At 45.5% G+C, this 17,747-nt stretch overlaps 2 protein-coding genes across 2 annotated transcripts; both read left to right on the top strand.

The window, feature by feature from the left end:
- The first annotated feature begins 206 nt into the window (after window positions 1–206).
- On the top strand, window positions 207–8,069 carry srsf4 (serine and arginine rich splicing factor 4). The gene is made up of 6 exons (XM_042077817.1): window positions 207–431; window positions 1,475–1,668; window positions 3,532–3,641; window positions 5,033–5,250; window positions 5,553–5,630; window positions 6,972–8,069. The coding sequence occupies exons 1-6, from the start codon at window positions 325–327 to the stop codon at window positions 7,579–7,581; spliced, it is 1,317 nt and encodes a 438-aa protein (XP_041933751.1). The 5' UTR covers window positions 207–324; the 3' UTR covers window positions 7,582–8,069.
- Window positions 8,070–8,792: 723 nt separating this feature from the next.
- tmem200b (transmembrane protein 200B) lies at window positions 8,793–13,905 on the top strand. Its single transcript, XM_042077816.1, has 2 exons — window positions 8,793–9,080; window positions 11,860–13,905. Exon 2 carries the CDS (start codon window positions 11,893–11,895, stop codon window positions 13,279–13,281), a length of 1,389 nt encoding a protein of 462 aa, XP_041933750.1. The 5' UTR covers window positions 8,793–9,080; window positions 11,860–11,892; the 3' UTR covers window positions 13,282–13,905.
- Window positions 13,906–17,747: the final 3,842 nt, after the last annotated feature.

The raw sequence follows: 17,747 nt of genomic DNA, 5'->3' as shown, positions 1-17,747 counted from the left end.
AGTTGATTTTCTCCGAGATAGAAAGTCCAAAAATGTCCAATTTTTTCTCGATTGGTCGGAAGGGTTTGAGAACTACAGCGTGCCCAAAATCAATGTCCCTTACCCCAGAGGGACAATACTTTATATATTTTATGAAATATTGAGGTAGGCATTGGAACAGTCGCCTCCTCTGGTTTGCATAAAGGGGATTTGTGACCCCTCTCCTCGTGCGTGCGATCCTGGTTCCAGGAAGTCGGTCGTCATGAAGTATCTTGCTCCGCCCATCTACCATTTTTGAGTGTGTTTTGAACAAGTGAAACACAACGCATACACAGAGCCGCGGAAATGTCTAGGATCTACATAGGCAGGCTGAGCTATCGCGCAAGAGAGAAAGACGTGGAGAAGTTTTTCAAAGGTTATGGAAAAATACTGGAGGTCGATTTGAAAAATGGGTAAGTTCACAAAAGGAAGAAGCGTTTTCTGACAATCGGTTAACGTTACTTATGCTAACAGCTAACGTTAACATAAATTGTGGCGGCGATTACAGGCCCAACGATTTGAGTAGAACAGAGATTGCGAATCATACATATTGGGGGTAAATGTGCCCTTGACCGTAAAACTGTTCTTACATAGACTTTCCAACGCATCATCTTAGTTAATTGAATGTACTTTAACACACCTTGGCCTTTGTCCTGACCAATGAACACCGACTGTATCTAGCTAATATTAGCTAACGACTCACTTAGCTGTGCTAGCTAGGTTTAGTTAACGTTACCTAGGCCATCGAAATGTAACTATTTATCACGAATCTACCCGTTCGATATAGTTAAGTTTAGTGTATAAGTAACTGCGCACTGTATTTGTTAATTACTATTATTCGAAATTCTGCTACATAGCAATGTAGCCTGTAGTCTGCTGATTTTGTGATCGCCGCGTGTAGTTAGCATGCTAGCTAGTTGTCTAGCATGTAGCAGCCGGTAGCCTGCCATCTGCAACCACCAGAAAGCGCCACTGATCACATACGTGTAACGTTACGACGCCATTGCTCTTGCAAGTGTAGTTATCCATGGTTTAATTGAATGCCTCATTTATGCTATCAGTAATAACATATTGAAATGACTTTTGGTAAAGGGTATAATTGCACACAGTACATTCTACAAACACTAATCATAGCCTGTGTAGAATTACTTATCGAATCAAACTCACCTGTTTCACTTAAAGTCTTTAAAAGTCATCGATACCACTGATTTGTTTTTGTATTTGGAGTTAAATGTTCCTATCCAGAAACGTCTCACGAACTTCTATAATGACTTAGTTAGCCTGAAATGATTAACGTTACATTATGTAAGTTTGTTCATTAAACTCATAGCCCCGCTGTCCATTTGACTTTGCACAGTTCTCTAGAATGATTGGAAGCATACATAACAATGTTGTTCATTGCTCAGAATTGATCAACCACCAGCCCTAAAGCGATTTTCTCTTTATACCTATGAAGGTATGGGTTTGTTGAGTTTGATGACCCGAGAGATGCAGACGATGCTGTGTACGACCTGAACGGGAAGGACCTCTGTGGCGAGAGGGTTATCGTAGAGCACACCAAAGGACCTCGTCGTGATGGCAGTTATGGTTCTGGTGGTGGTGGTGGCGGCGGCGGCGGCGGCGGCGGTGGTGGTGGCGGCTCTGGGAGAAGTAAGTGCCCTGCAAGACCGTTTTAAGATTTGGGATTAGTAATTGGGCTCTAATTTTTGGGTACTAGTATCCTCCATCAGCACTTGCATGCCCTCTCGTTTGTCATTGGTGGCGACATGTGCGATTAATTCTCCTATAGAGATATGACCAGAATATGCAAGTCAGAACTCTGGTAGGATTAATTTAGATATGTTAAAATTGTAACTGATTATTATGCAAATACATTCTATCCACTCCATACTCCATTGATTAGACATATAACTGACTATGAACATGAAGATGGATTTTTTCCCCCCCTCCAAAATAAAGTGGACCATTAGTGGTAGCCTAGTTGGACTCACAATGGACTTAAATTCTTATTTTGTCATAAAAATATCCAAGACTTAAGTTTCTTATCCTGCAATAGTGGAAAGATTATATAAGCACATATAAGAATTATTCAATTCCTATGGGCTGTGAATGTTTCATACATTTTGTAGCCCATGAATAAGGTAAAAAATATGGGAGAGAGGCAGAGATTTCTTGGCCACATGTACAATTTTATGATGCTTGGTCATATGTCACAGACTCAACTGCTCCTCCTGCTTTTGATTGTAGAACATGGCCATTGGTACACAATGTCCTAGCTGGTCTCACTTTGGACTTGGAATGTAGATGTTGACCAGACACAGACTAGTAACCTGAGAGAGATAACTACGCACACTGGAGTCACCAATAGCAAACTGAGAAGCCTCATTGTGAATTGAGGGTTGTAAAAGGCTTTTGCAAGGCTCGTAATTAATTCACAGGACAATGAGGAGAATGGAGTTGATTAAAAGCAAAACATATTTAAATGCAGTTTAAACATTTTGAATGATCAAACGTGTTGCAGTAATTTCTGCCTATGTTATATAAATATATGATATCTTAATCTAACCATAATTCAGGCATTCTTCTTTTTTAAATTTTTGTTTCTTGTTTCTATCTATACAATACATATCTATATCTTAATTTGATATCTTTCTCTATATTTATATATATATATATTATAAACTGACTTGTGCAAATAATAAAGCTAGAAATTTAACAAAGAACCTCAATGTTTTAATTGAAAGAGTCTGACTGCAAGCCCCCCTATTGCTGGCCATGGTGTCCCCCCTTTCCAAGAGTGTGGCTCTTTGACCAAAGTGGGCCCCTGGGCAGACCAAATATGGGAGCCATTGTGAAGACTGCTTTGCCCCGTTAGGCCGGGTGGTGAGGATGCCATGGGTTTAGACAGATGTGGGTTGAGCTCTTTTAGGTGCCTGAAATATATATATTTGTACATATATATTTATTTGTATTGTTTTGGATTTTTATTTGTGGTACTTTTTTTTTTTTTCCTTCTCTTTTTAGTTTCTTTTTTTATTATTTATAAAGTGAGATTTGATTAGATTTGATAGAAGAGAACTGTACTTAAGTATTTGGATTTACTTAAGTCAGCAGTTTGTGGCTTGAAGTAATTGCCCTTTTGACATTTTCTTTTGAGTCAGCATATTACAGTAGAGCATATAGGATGGTAAATGCAAAATAATGTAGTAGATAACTGTGCAGTTTTCTTCTAAAACAACATGAATATTTGTTTTGTATTGTAAAACCTGCCTCCTTCCTAATTGCTTCAAGGTTTGTTATTTTTATTTTGTAAATTCCTTTTGAATGAAATCCTTCAGAAACCATTTTCCTTTGTTGATTTCTCAGTTTTCCTTTCAGATATTTGACTCTGTGTAGTCTGGAGTGTTTGTGTTTGTTTGTGTGTGTGTGTGTGTGTGTGTGTCATATCAAGTGACTCTTGATATGATCTGCTGGTCTCCAACCCTAATGCCTGTTGTCCTTGTCACCTTGAAGGCAACTGGTATGGCAGGGGAGGGAGGGACCGGTATGGACCTCCGGTCCGCACCGACTACCGGCTGATTGTAGAGAACCTCTCCAGTCGCTGCAGCTGGCAGGACCTGAAGGTACGGAGTGTGTGTGTGTGTGTGTGTGGAGGGACACGGAGATAGTTTGGGTGGGAGCATGCTGCAGTGTGATGTATGAATCATTCATTTGTGTAATTGTGTTGGGTATTCAGACAGTAATATTGATGGACAACACTGTCAAAGTTTGAAATTGCTTGAAAATTTTAATTTATCATTCAATTATTGCAAATTAATAACTAATCCGAACAAGAATACAGACACAGGACAAGTGGTAAGAAGCCATTATAATAAAATATAGTTTTTACTAGGTTATTAAGCCATACATCATTTTTATTTTAGGCTTAACCTAGTAAAACTATTAAAAGCTCTGGCACATATTGCTGAACTGGGCAAGTGTATTTTGAATCAAATTATTGGCATTCGGTTTTGTACATACATTGATAGAATTTGGTCCAGTATTCACTACATTATGGGTGTGTTCGAAACGGGTAAAGTTGCTGCCTTTTAAGATATCTAACTGGGGAGCAAGGCAGCAAGTGCGGTTCGAAACCAAAAAAACAAATTCTGCTGCCTTTTAAGATATCTTAGAATTCCCAAATAACGGTCATTTTTGAAGGCAGCATCGATGCACACTTCATGCTCCCTCCTACCCATAATCCCTTGCGGCAACGTCTGAAACGTCTGTGAAAGGTAAACAAACATGGCGGATGACATCGGTAATGGCTGCTGAATTTGTTTAAAATGTCATTTGTGTGACCTTATTTTGCTTAGATTTGTAGATTACAGATTAGAAATAAACCATTAATAGCGTCTGGTCTGATATATCTGCCGGCCGTAAAACTAATTTATACCGTTAGCCTGCTAGCTTACGTAAGCTAATTTAGTTTAACGTCAGGCCTTTGCTAACGTCATACCGTAGTGTTAACCAAAGATTCTAGAGTGCTACGCTCATTTTTAAAAGATGCATTTAATCCGAAGTCATGTCTAGTGAGACGGCTCTCTATGTAGGGAGGGGGGCAGTAGGCAGCTGTCTCCCGTTTCGAACACACCCTATATGAAATACCCTTGACATACTGGTCAGATAACTTTGCTGGTTTGTTGAAAGCTGGTTTCACTCTGCTCTCAAAACATGTATGGCAAACTACACAAACAATTCAAAGCTCTATGTAACACATGCCAGAGTGCTTTATGCTTGTTATCTCCAGTGGTCCTGTGGGGGAAGAAACTGTTTTCCTCCCACATGACACTCTTGTGGATTAACAGTGCAGGATTACACAGTAGCTATACAAGAACTGTTCTAATTCTTATATGCGCTACACACTACAGGACTTCATGGCTTTAAACACCTGTGTTTTTGGTGTAGTACTGTATCTTTAAAACTCGTGAGTTTCTGAGTGCAGTCACTTACCCATGTGTGTCGCTCGGTGCAGGATTACATGCGGCAGGCAGGTGAGGTGACATATGCCGACACGAACCGCGGCCGACGGAATGAGGGAGTGATCGAGTTCCGTCTGTACGCCGACATGAAGCGGGCTCTAGAGAAGCTGGACGGCACCATGGTGAACGGCCGCAAGATCCGACTCATCGAGGACAGGCCTGGGGCTCGCCGCAGTCGCCGCTCCTACTCCCGCAGCCAGAGCCGCTCCAGGTGAGGATGGGCGTGTGTGTGTTTATTTGTGTTTTTCCCAAAATGTTTGACAGTTTGTGTCCTGTGACAGGAAGGCATATTGTCTCTTTAAGGATCAGTTGAACTTGATTTCTTCTTCCTGTTGTTGAAGTTGCAGGGATCTTCTGTTTTTTTTTTTTTTTTTTTTTTTTTTTTTTTTTTTTTTACTGAATACAAACATTAACGTCCTTATCTACGGAGAACTGTTGCAGACAGGTTTCAGGGCATGGGGAAATGTTTGAGACAAAGGCTTTAATTTACCTGTTGTGTGTGTGTGTGTGTAGGTCTCGCTCCAGAAGCAGGAGGTCACGGAAGAGCCGTAGCCACAGTGACAGTAGCAGCCGCAGTCGTTCCCGCTCCCGGTAAGCACTTTCTGATCAACGTGCAAGAGGGTCTCTTTTTGGTGTTTCTTTAATTACTAATATGTTCATAAATATGATATAATGTCACATCATTGCTTCATGAAATCTGACTTCATCCAGTCTATCCAGGTGGTGATGCATATGGTGTGTAGAGTTGGAGAGCTAGAGTGTAGCCCCCCCCCCCCCCCAAATAAAATGGTTATTGCGTTAACATAATCTTATCATGCAAAACAAAATCTTGGGTATTAATCCATATTAAGTATTAATACTACAGCTCTCTGGGTAGCAGACGCTGCAAATGCACTAGATTGAAAGAATGACTGAATATGTAAATTCATAGAGGCATCCAAAAAACAAGAACTCAAAAACACAGACTGGCTGGACTGGTCTGGTCGGTTGGCTGGCTGCCGCCTGTCCCTCCAGACCAGCCGTTGATCTTCATGCAGGACCACGGCCACGTGCTGCCCAGTCTGTCTGAGTGATTAGCCTCTCCCCTCCTGCAGCCTGTGTCCCACTGCTCATGCCCAGCATGCCAATCAACCCGTCTCCACTGACAACACTGACGGCATACTTATTAACAAGACCAACTGGAGCTCGCCACACCGGTCCGCAGTGTGCACAATTGGGCTAAATATGTTGGCCAGTGGTTGACTAAATCTAACAGTAGCCCACTGCATTGTACAGAATTGAGCTAAATGTATTGGGAATGGTCGACTAAATCTCAAAACATCTGCTACAGGAGATCTCCCCTTCACCCTTAAGATGCTCTTTATATCCATCCATCACATTGATTGAAGTTTATTCATAATGGTCTTGATTGGGAACATTTTTAGGCTAAAGAATCTGTTGAAACTTGAACCTAACTCCATGGCACTCACAAGCAGATTTCACACTAACTTTGTTATGGAAATCTAGGTTCTGAAAAGAGTAAGGCGTCCTGAGTCGGAGTTAAATCCTAGTCCTTAAGAAATGCATTGTACATTTATGAGTACTCCTTCAGATATGTATTGATTGCAGGCTTGTTACTGTATCGGGCTGAATGCTAAACAGGCCTGTAAGATAAAACTCAGTTTCATTTGGTTAATTTTAATGGCAATCAGAAAATTAATGTATTTAAGAAAATTTCCAAAATAAATTAGACTAAATATGCAGCGTGAAGACCCCCGGCAGGTGTACCAATAATGAGCTGATTAACAACAAGAGAACCTTTATAGCTTCCTATTTTTGCGTAACAGAAGATTAGTGTCTGTGTAGAAACCACAGAGTGTAATGCAGCCATTCCCTTATGAATTATCTACAACCAGTTTTATGTCATGGTTCTTTCTTTTTCTCCTCCACTAGACAAGCCTCTCGCTCCCGCAGTCGCTCGGTCAGCAAGAAGGGCAAGGCCAAGGGCCGTCACGAGGAAGAGGAGCGTAGCAATGGCGCCCACAAGGGTCGAGGCCGGGACGAGGCGCGCAGCCGCAGCAAGAGCCGCAGCCGGAGCAGAAGCCGGGGCAGCCGAGGTAGCCGTAGCCGCAGCCCCAAGAGCAAGCACGGCAGGAAGGAGGGCAAGAAGGGCCGCAAGGACAAGTCCCGGTCCCGTTCGCGCTCCCGCTCGCGTTCCCGCTCCCGCTCCAGACAGCGCTCCGCCTCTCGGTCACGATCCCGATCCGCCGACAAGGAGCGCTCCAGGAAATCCGACTCGAAGGGCCGCGACGCGCCCAAGAGCGACGACGAAGAGGCAAGACCGGCGGCGGGGGCGACGGCGGCGAGAGGCTCTCGCTCAAGGTCACGCTCTCGCTCCCGATCTCGCTCCAGATCGCACTCCCGCTCGCCGCTGGCCGCCAACGCTCGGGCGAAGTCCAAGTCCAAATCCCCGTCTCCCTCCCCGGCAAAGGCCAGATCTCGCTCCGAGTCCCGCTCAAAATCCCGTTCCCGCTCGAGGTCCCGATCACGATCCCAATCCTGAACCTGACCTCCGACCCCTTTGTGACCCTTTACCCTTGACCCAGACCCCTTTTACTTTTTATTTTTATTTTTTGGTAAATAGTCGTAGGAAGATGGGCTCGGGCACTGCCTGTGTCAACACACACACTGACACGCACGCGCACACACTCAGTAACAGTACATGCCTCACCCAAGTTTTATTTCCCCTTTTTGTATCATTAAAATGATGTCTTCTCCCCAGTAGTATTGTCTCTCAATCAAAGTGTTTGTAAAATATTCAATAAGTCAATTTGGTATGATATGGCAGGGATTTTTTTTTTAAAAAAGGGGACATGCCCAGCAATGGTCGTCTTGGAGTCTTAATCTCTGTGCTGCGTATTTGACGCATACAGTGTTAAGGATCTTATTTGGGAGTGGTGTTTTATTATGTTACATTCCGCCTCGGTGGAATAAAAATCTTTTACCAATTACTTTAAGACAATTATTAAAAAATGCCTGATGTGTTTGAAACATTGTGTTTATTTGGGTTTTTTTTAAAAAAAAATTATAAAGATTCATTGGTACTTTGTAACTGAAAGTTTGACACGCGTAGTGAAGAACATAGGCCACATGGCGTCGCTAAATTCATAATATACAGGTCAGAATGATGCCATCAAACAGGTAGGGAGGCTCCGATGTTGAGGGATGCTTTAGTAAAGTTAGGTTGACACGGAGTTTTCATAAACCTCAACAGTTTCATTATATAACTATAGGTTGGCCCAGGGTGAGTTTAACCATTTTAAATATTGTCTTGAATATGGGTGAAGGAGCCATTTGAGAGACGTGTCAATATGTTTTTAGAAATTTCACCTTCAAAGTGTCATTGAGGATTTTAAAATATTTCCAATTGATGGGCGATATGGCTTGATTTGAATTCTCAATTTCTCGAGAATGACTGAGTTATTTCTCTTTCTCCCTTAGTGAATTATTTTAATAACTCAAAGATGATTGTTCAAATATAGGCTATGTATTCCAGGCTTCGCGCATTTAGCCTGCGCTAGAAGCAAGTAACTTGCGTAGCCTACCCTAAAAAGCAACCACGGTAAAATTTAATTTCCATCGTTTGCGGAATTAATGGAAATTAATGTCAAAAATGAGGGAGGCGCTAGCATTCTTTCATTACATGGTAGGGAGAGGAGGTCCTAGCTCGCTACATTAGGTTGGGCGGGAGCGTATCTAGTGAAGTCCTGTGACTCCTGACAATGCATCGATGTCAGTTTTTTCAAGTACGAGAGGCTTTGTCTTAAACACCATTAATGAATGCTGACATTTACTTTAGATCAATAAGGGATTGAAGCATGCTAGTGGCTTTTTCTGAATTATGGTTCAAACTCCGTTTTGGATACACTGCCAAACTAGAGGTCCAACTGCCAACACGGCCGTAAGAGCGGATATCATGCGTGGTCTCATTAGAGGAGAGGTCCTCATTACCAGCGCGCGGAGACCATGAAGACCGGAGCAAAACCCAGCACCGTTACGAAGGCAAGTAACTTTAAACACTAATTGAGGTATCATTTAATGTCATTGAAAACAGACTGTTGATGAGGAATACTACATAGTTGCCTTTGAAGGACCGACAGAAGGGTGAAAACTTGGCAAAATCATTACCATCCTTGACACTGACGAATGACCTGTGTTGGTTTGAAAGGTGATAATCACAAGGACGTTAATTTGATTAAATGTTCAAACTATAAGTTTATGGCTAAGTCTAATTATTACAGGCTTTGATACAGAATAGGCCGAAAGCAAGATGACTGACCGCAATAATGGTCAACGTAGCCTATTTGTTAGGCAAATAATATTCACAACAATAATTCATCAATGGTGTGGGCGAGACTGATAGGCTAATATATTAAATAATGTCAAGTTTACCTAGGAAATAACTGAGGAAATCTCTCGTATCTTTCTTTGCAAAAAGCAACAATTGTGGTTGCATCTTAGTTAGCTAGAAATACACTATTGTTTTAGCTCGAATATTCCGTTAATCAACACATGTTAACAGGTTAGGATTCATTTTTGGATCATTCAGGAAGGATGCGTTATTAGACATGCGTAAATGCAGGTATGTTATTGGAGCCATCCAGCACAGACAAGTGAAGATTATTAGTTATCTAAGCCTATCTGGTTATCAGTGATGACATACCGGGTGAGACGCGGGAATGCGGTGGTTATCGTGCACCGTTTTCTGGCTTTGTCGAGCTCGCCAGAACTCGGAGGGAATATACCATGCGACGCCAAGCTTTACACGGGGCAGCTCCAACTGTACTGTTTGCACGATTTCCTCTGAAAAATAACTTATAACAGTAAACAAAACAACAAAAAAGCTAGTCACGTGAGCAGAATGGAATGTATATACCTATGTAAAATTAGTATGGGGATGGCTGTTTGCAGTTTATAGATTGTTGCTTGAAACACATAGGCCTTCCATTTGTGTTTTAGCCTATCTCTTTCCTTAAGAATTGATCGTATTGTTTGAAGCATGTAAGCATGTAAATGTAAAGGACCCATTTTAATTGGATCTGGAAAACAACCCTCAACCCTCAATATCCTTTTTAGAGGAACAAATATGTACATACACTTTGGTAAAATCCAGAGTTCCTGTTTCCTATTGGTTTGTTTTCACCTCATCCTTCTATTTATACATTGCCTTTAAGAGGATAAACATGTAACAAGCCAGAAGTGAGGAATAGGCATGTGTCACAATTAGCCTAGAAATAGTCTGTGTATGACTAAACTGTGTTTACGTTCCTCCTTCATAATGTAACGAAACAAGTCTACTGCATTTTGACAGTTTGTAAGGAACCCATCCTAAGTGTTAAGTGTTTAACTTTGTCCCAGACCAGCTGACAGTCAGTTCTCCACAAGTGGGATTCGTAGTCATCATGCTTGTTGTCTATTTCCCAAAACACAAAATGCATCTGTCTTATTCTTGTGCTGCTTTTTTACCCACAAGAAGCAAACCTCCATCATTCCCGTAGGCTACATTATTTTGTAGTGTACATTTATGCATAAGTTTAACGAAGGCTTCATATACTTATATGAGAAATCTGCTGGACAGGACTAGTCCTTTGAAATTGCATTTAATTCTTAATGAGCTGGCAATGACACATAAAATATACTTGTTAAGAGTAGCAGTTGGAATGTTTGAGGTTCTGTGGAATGTTCACAGTTCTGTTGTGGCAAACCGACCAAGAGCATCTGACTGGGAATAGACCATCAGAATCGGAATTGCTTAAATTAGCTCAAGCTGGAGAAACTGGCGTTCTTCCACATGTCTATGAATATTTACCAAATTGTGAAAGAGATGGAGCTCCCTGTCTCGTGCCAAGATCTCCTAAGTCCAAGGCCCAGCGGTGATGTTTGTCTCGCTGTTTGTCTCTTGGCTACAATCAAAGTCCCCGGGCTCTAGTCTGAGTCAGTGAAAAAGAACCGAGAACAGCTAATAGCTGGTGAAGGAGTGTGAGGGGCAGGGGGTGGTGGGGGAAAGAGCTCTTTACAGGTTGTTTGTGTTCTTTGATGTGTTCTCTCCTAAGCAGGGCTGCATTTTTGAAAAGAAGTGTTTGCACAAATGTTTTCACAACATTAATTGAAGAGTTTATAGCCTGTTTTTCCCACGTCTCCTCTTGAATCGCCTTGACTGTTTACTGCCACAGGGTTGCTCCGCAGGCAGCTGCCTTTGCTGTGAGTAAGCGTGTCCTAGGGTTCGTCTCATCCTCCCCTCAAACGTCAGAGTCCGCCGTTAACATGACAGCTATGAGGCAGTTGCAGAGTTGAAGCGGGGGATGATTTGTGAAATGATCTATGAAGAGACAGATGCGATTTTATTGAGTATTAATAGAAGCTATTATGACAAGCAGTCTGAGAACGCTTTGGCCCGGTCCAAAAATAACCGCAAGGGACCATTAGCATCTATGCTTTGATTAAATAAACTCCATCTGAAGGTATTTCTACAAAGGCTAGGCTGTTTTGAGTGCTGTTTATATTCCAAACAAAGTTTCTGGATAATTGTTTTGTTTTTTAGAGGATAAGGGGTTCTGAAAGGTGCAGTCCCTAAAGATAGATAGAAATCTATTACCCTTTTCGTTGAATTCACTGAAATTCTCTGCACGTTCCTCTTGCTGTCCTTTCAATCTAATCTAATTTAAAATCTAATTTAATTGGTGGTTATCAAATATCAACAGCCTTTTAGAAAAATCAAGGGCTGTGCCTTAAAAGTTAAGTCAAGAAGAGTCCTTTGATCCGTCTCTTCGTCTTCCTGCAGCATCGTGCTCGGGTCTGACCACAACCACGTGCCATGAAGACCCAGACACCGACGTCGACGACACCGACGGCGACAACACCGACGGCGACGGCGAACCCCGCGGCCCAGGCGCCCGCCACGCCCTCGCGCCAACGCCTGCCTCGCTTCCGCCTCCGCTCGCGGAAGAAGAAGGAAGGTGTGATCCGGGGCAAGCTGCGCATCAAGTCCCTGCCGGGCGCCTTCCTGGTCCTGGGCGTGGTGGTGGTGGTGGTGGGAACGGCGCTGGCCGTGGCCGGGTACTGGCCCTACCGGACGCACCGCTCAGGGGGCCTGCCGGGCGGAGACGCTCACGGGTCGCCGACCGGCTGGGGGCTGGGCGCGAAGGGTCTGCTGTCGACAGCGGGGCTCCACAGCGAGCGCATGAAGCTCCTGGGCCCCGTCATCATGGGCGTGGGGCTGTTCATCCTGATCTGCGCCAACACCGTGCTGTACGAGAACCGCGACCGCGAGACGCAGATGCTGCTGGCGCAGATGCGCAGCGTCATCTGCTCTGTGTCGGCCGCCGTGCCCTCAGCCGACCTCGCCGAGCTGGCCGTCAGCTCGCTGACCGCGCGCCACTACCAGTGGGTCAGCAGCCTGCCCGCCGCCCACCTCAACATCCTCTGCCTGCAGGAGCTCACCAGCTCCGAGCCCCTTTTGCACGTTAAGACTGCCATGGAGGGCGACGGGGACTCCTTTAACGGCAACACCAACGACCCTCAACACCATCACCGGCGGCCGTCGGAGAGCACCGCCAAGCGGCAAAGATCCACGCTGAAGACGGAGGTGTTGCACCACCAGGAGTCCGCCTCCACCCCATCCATCCCCACGCTCTCCTCCAACTCCTGCAACTCCAGCCAGGCGGACGGGGACGAGGCCCGTGCGGACACATATGCGGACACTCGCCTGTGCCGGGCTTCGTCGGGGGAATTCCAGCGTCACCGCGCGGACACGCCGCCTCACAAGCTTAGCAACTGCCTGACGGCCTCGTCCATGTCCACGCTGGGGGGGGAGGACTGCGAGGTGACCGCTGCGTCTGTGCCCCCCAGACGCTCACAGAGCCTGAGCTACAGGACTAACCCCCGCAGAACGCGCCACGAGGTCACCGTACGGATGGATGCCACTGCCGACAACGGCGACGACGACGGCTCGCCCAGACGTGTCCCGAGGGAAACGGGCTCGGAGGTACGTGTGAACATGATGCTAGGGACGGAAGACGAGGCCTTGGAGCTCGCCTCGATCGAGGAGCAGCGGCACCGCAGCTGGCCCCGACTGGACCTTGGCGCTGCCCGCCGCTACCTGAAGCTGGAGAACAAGGAGGACTCTGTGGACAAACTACTCGACCAGCTGGAACTTCAGTGCTCCCAATGGGACAAGAGCTTCGGCTCGGGACCCTTCCAGTGAGCTTAACTGCCCGGCCGCGAATGACCTCTCTTGGGGCCGCCAGGTTTGGATGGGCAGTGCAGCGTGAAGGATATGTCGTTTTCCCATGGAAGCACTGGATATGGGTAGCAGCTTTTTGAGTAGAGAGCTCTGTTGTCGTCTTCCAAAACAAAAGAATGGCTTAAAAAGGACTTGCTCTCATCCCCTCAAACGAATCACGCCGTCATCGCGGACTTAGTTATTATTATGGGGTGCACGGTTCCGTGGAAAGACCATTCCAAAGGCTTCTAACATTTTCCAAAAGGCAGGGCTGCGATTTTCAGTGGCACGGATATGTAAACAGGGCTCTGGGCTGGTGGCTTGGTTGGATTAATCTGAGGGAATGCAGAGCCCAAGATGTGGAAGATGAGTGGAGCGATTTGCCCATTTGTGTACAACAGAGCTGATGTCTTTGGTCGCCGCCGTGCGGGGGTGGACAAGAGTCGGTGACGGCGGCGATTGTTGCCAAAGTGTTACTGAGTTCTCTGTCGGCATATGCGCATGACATACACGCATGTTGCAGGATAGCACATGGTGAATGGATTAACGATTAGACGACTTATGACTGTGCAATCGACACAAACAATAAACCCAAGTAAGCCCAAAGGTGCTGATAGATTTTTTTTTTATTATTATTTCATTATTTTTCTGTTTTTGATAACACAAAGTTCATAAGAGGAGAACCGTCTGGATAATTAAAGCAAAACACATCAGAAGATTATGCAGAGCTCGATATCAACATTAAATACACAAAGCTGATTACTATTCCCACTGTGTTTCCTACTAGTGGAATATATGCGTTTAAAATATCCCCGTCTTGATCATGGTGGGGTGGAGAGTCTCTTCCGTTCCTTCTCTCTGCCCCTGGTTGTCTCACTGTATTGTGCAGAGAATCTCTAGTGTGTGTGTGTGTGTGTGTGTGTGTGTGTGTGTGTGTGTGTGTCTGCGTGTGTGTCTGCTGTGTTGATGGAGGGGGATGCTGTCGAACTGTTTGTGTTGGTTTTGATAACGGCAGTCATCAGTGTTATTGCATGTAGTGACGCAGGAACGTGGTTAGGACATTTCCAGGGCCGAGCCACACACCGTTCTGGTGTCTAATGTGGAAAGATGGCTCCGTCCGCACACAGTGTTTACAAAACAAGACAGTCTCTATCTCTCCCCTCTATCTCTTGCTCTCTTCATCTTTTTTCTCTTAACCCCCCCCCCTCTCTCTCTCTCCACAGGTTTGTCTTGTCCATCATTCTTTTCCATCTCTCTCCTCTCTCCATCGGTTCCCTGTTCTGTCTCTTTCTTCTCTTCCCTCTGGCTTCTCTCTCTCCTTTGTCTCTCTGTCTCCCCATCTCTCTCATCTCTCTTTTCCATCTATCAGTCCTCTCTCTGCCTCTGCCTGTTTCTTGTTCTCTCTCCCTTCTCTCTCTCCTTTGTCTGTCTCTCTTTTCTCTCTTTCTGGCTTCTCTCTGTCTGTTTCTTGTTCTCTCTTTCCTTCCTCTGTCTCTCTCCCTCCCTCCCTCCCTCTCTCGGCCTCTTTCTCTATTTGGTTTGTGATGCCTGTCCTGTACGCCATGTGATCTGTGTTTCTAAATGTATGCTAAGCAATATCTGCAGTCAGAAGAACAATCAAATCAGTGACTTTACTCAAAGCCCTTTACCTTCACGGAGTGCAATTTCCTCCCCTATGCCTGTGTCACAAATAAAGAGGCGAAGCAAAGAATACAACAGTGTACAAAACCCAAATCTCCTTGTGTGCCGTTTCATTCTTCCTCTGTGAGAACGCCATTTGTGTGTGTTATCGCCCCTTCATCACACCAGGCACTTGGGATCACCTGCCTGTTTACTGTGCTGTTCCTACTGGAGGTAAATGGGGGAAATCCATCTTGATCGTCAGCGTGGGGGACATTTTGCAATGTCACCAGGGATGTATTTTTGAGTTTACGGTTTAAATCGATCGGTGTTCTGACGGATGTGGAATTTTGCTGTGCAAAATCTCTGTTCATGTGTTCGATTTCAAATCTCGTGATGTCCAGGTCTTGCCGGTGGTTCCTTTGGGAAGGGAAGCGTTGCAGGTCTTTCAGTCTGAGAGTTTGTCCCCTAAGGCAATTAATTATACACAGGGCAACTTTTCAGAACGATTGTTAGGCAGTGATATTGACCATGTTGTTTGGGAACTGTCCCTTTCATATTAGGCTACAATTTCCCTTTTTTTTAATGGAGAACTTCATTAGATCTGCAGGCAACTTGTCAACATCAACCAATCAAAACATTAGAAACCTGTCATGTTGTTGCCTGTCAACGTTGCTGAAAAATGTTGCCCTGTGTGTTCTCACCCTTAGCCTTCCTGATGGGGCAGCCCAGCGGGGGTGGAGGGGTAGAACAAATTCCCCCACTAGAACTATTCCCAGCAGTGTTCCTCTCTGGGGCCAGCTTTCCCCCCCATATTAGAGTTTATGGTTCCTTCCGGGCAGGTATGCGCTCTCTCGTGATCTCTTCTCATTTAATTGGTCGTTTACAAGATGGCTTCTGCGATTCTAACAGCTCGTAAAGCTAGCAGGCAAGACTCAGAGCCTTTTTCCCTGCCAATTCAGCGAGAGGTAGAGCCTGGTGTGTGTATGTGTGTGTGTGTGTGTGTGTGTGTGGGTGGGAGAAGAGACAGGGGGCAAGCTCACAGAATAGCAAGAGGGCTCTCTGCTGTGCGCTAAAAACTACAACAACAACAGCGAAGGAAGAAGGAAAGAAACAACAGCAAACAGGAGCAGCTCTCTCTCCCTCTCTCTCTCTCTCCCTCTCTCTCTCTCTCTCTCCCTCCCTCTCTCTCTCTCTCCCTCTCTCTCTCTCTCTCTCTCTCTCTCTCTCTCTCTCTCTCTCTCCCACTCACTCACTCCCGCTCATACTCATTGCTGCCCATTGACCCGTGCAGGCAGCGGGGCACTAAGTCAGGAGCTGTTTGGTGGGTGTGCCCGCTGCAAGCAAGACTTACTGGGCACCCTCGCCACTGGACTGCTTCCAAATGGCGCGTTGGCTTCTGGCAAGCGCAGATTAGCTGCCGCCAGGCTCCGAGGCGCAGCGTCAGGAGTCCCATACCAGTGCGCTGGACGCAACGTCAGGAGTCCCATACCAGTGCACTGGACGGCGTTGGGGAAAGGGTCAGGAGTCCCATACCAGTGCACTGGACGGCGTTGGGGAAAGGGCCGCTATCTGCTGATTCATCAGCTGTTTTTATTCCATTAAAATTATCCCTTTTGCCCGTATTCTGCTGTGAAGTCACATTTGGGGTTCATTGGGGCTCTCAGGGTGTGTGTGTGTGTGTGTGTGTGTGTTGGCCTTGAACACCACACATGGGTGCTCAGTTCTTATGGGATAATCCCAGATGCAAATATGCTACACAAACTGTTTCTGGAAAATGAGTCACACCAGGCTCTTTTTTTTGGCCGAATAGAACTTCAAGATGTGTGTGAGGGAGGGGGGGCATGTGTGTTTGTGTACATGTGTGTTGTGTGCATGTAATGTGATTTGTGTACTTGCACATGTGCTTGTGAGTGTGTGTGCTCACAATATGTGCGTATACATGTGTGAATGTTTACATGTGTGTGTATGTGTTGATTACTATGTGTGTGTGTATGTGTGAACATGCATGCATGCTTAATGTGTGTGTGTGTGCGTGCGTAGCGGGGGGAGACGGCTAAACGACTTAAAGCTGGCTGTAATTGTTTTTACTGCCGTCACTCCTACAGGCCTGGACTGACTGGCGTGAGTGCAGGAGTCAATGGGAACCAGGTGCTTAACCAAGCACAGCACAGCACCACGTTACACCACACCACACCACACCATACACTGTACCGTCCCACGCCACCACACAGAGCAGGGGGAGAGGGAGGGTGTGTGTGTGTGTGTGTGTGTGTGTGTGTATGTGTGTGTGTGTATGTGTGTGTGTGTGTGTGTGTGTGTGTATGTGTATGTGTATGTGTGTGTGTGTGTGGAGGTAAGAGACGGAGGTTGACATGTGGTGTCCTTGACTGAAAACCCAGGGGTCCGGATTCAAACAGTGTACCTCACACACAGGCACACACACAAACGCATCTGTGCACATGTATACACACACACTCACACACACCTCCCCACATGTCTCTCTCTACACTAGAGACTATGCAAACTAACTTGTCAGATCTGACTCGGGGGGTGTCAGATAAGGAGAGACAGACCTGGCCCTTTGATGGATGTCTAACACACAAAAGGCGAGAGAAGAGGGAGCCAGATCTCAGACGGGCCTGGCCCAGCACTGCGCCAGATCTCTCTCACGGGCCAGTGAAGTCTGACTCACGCTGTCAGTCTGTTTCACACTGGGAATGAAAAAGGCCTTTTAAGTCCTTCTCCTGTTGGAATTTAAAGTAATTATCATGTCAGTCACATTGTGTGAAACAAAAATACACTCCCAAGAGTGAGGCGAATTAAAT

Source organism: Alosa sapidissima, chromosome 21 (genome assembly GCF_018492685.1).
Source record: "Alosa sapidissima isolate fAloSap1 chromosome 21, fAloSap1.pri, whole genome shotgun sequence".
Classification (NCBI taxonomy): domain Eukaryota; kingdom Metazoa; phylum Chordata; class Actinopteri; order Clupeiformes; family Clupeidae; genus Alosa; species Alosa sapidissima.
This window is presented reverse-complemented; position numbering and strand designations above follow the sequence as displayed.

Excerpts from the sequence above, each read along its gene's own strand:
- srsf4 (XM_042077817.1), top strand. The coding sequence starts at position 325 with ATGTCTAGGATCTACATAGGCAGGCTGAGCTATCGCGCAAGAGAGAAA. Across the intron at positions 5,251-5,552 it reads CGCAGCCAGAGCCGCTCCAG|GTCTCGCTCCAGAAGCAGGA; the intron begins GTGAGGATGGGC and ends GTGTGTGTGTAG. Across the intron at positions 5,631-6,971 it reads CGCAGTCGTTCCCGCTCCCG|ACAAGCCTCTCGCTCCCGCA; the intron begins GTAAGCACTTTC and ends CTCCTCCACTAG.
- tmem200b (XM_042077816.1), top strand. The coding sequence starts at position 11,893 with ATGAAGACCCAGACACCGACGTCGACGACACCGACGGCGACAACACCG.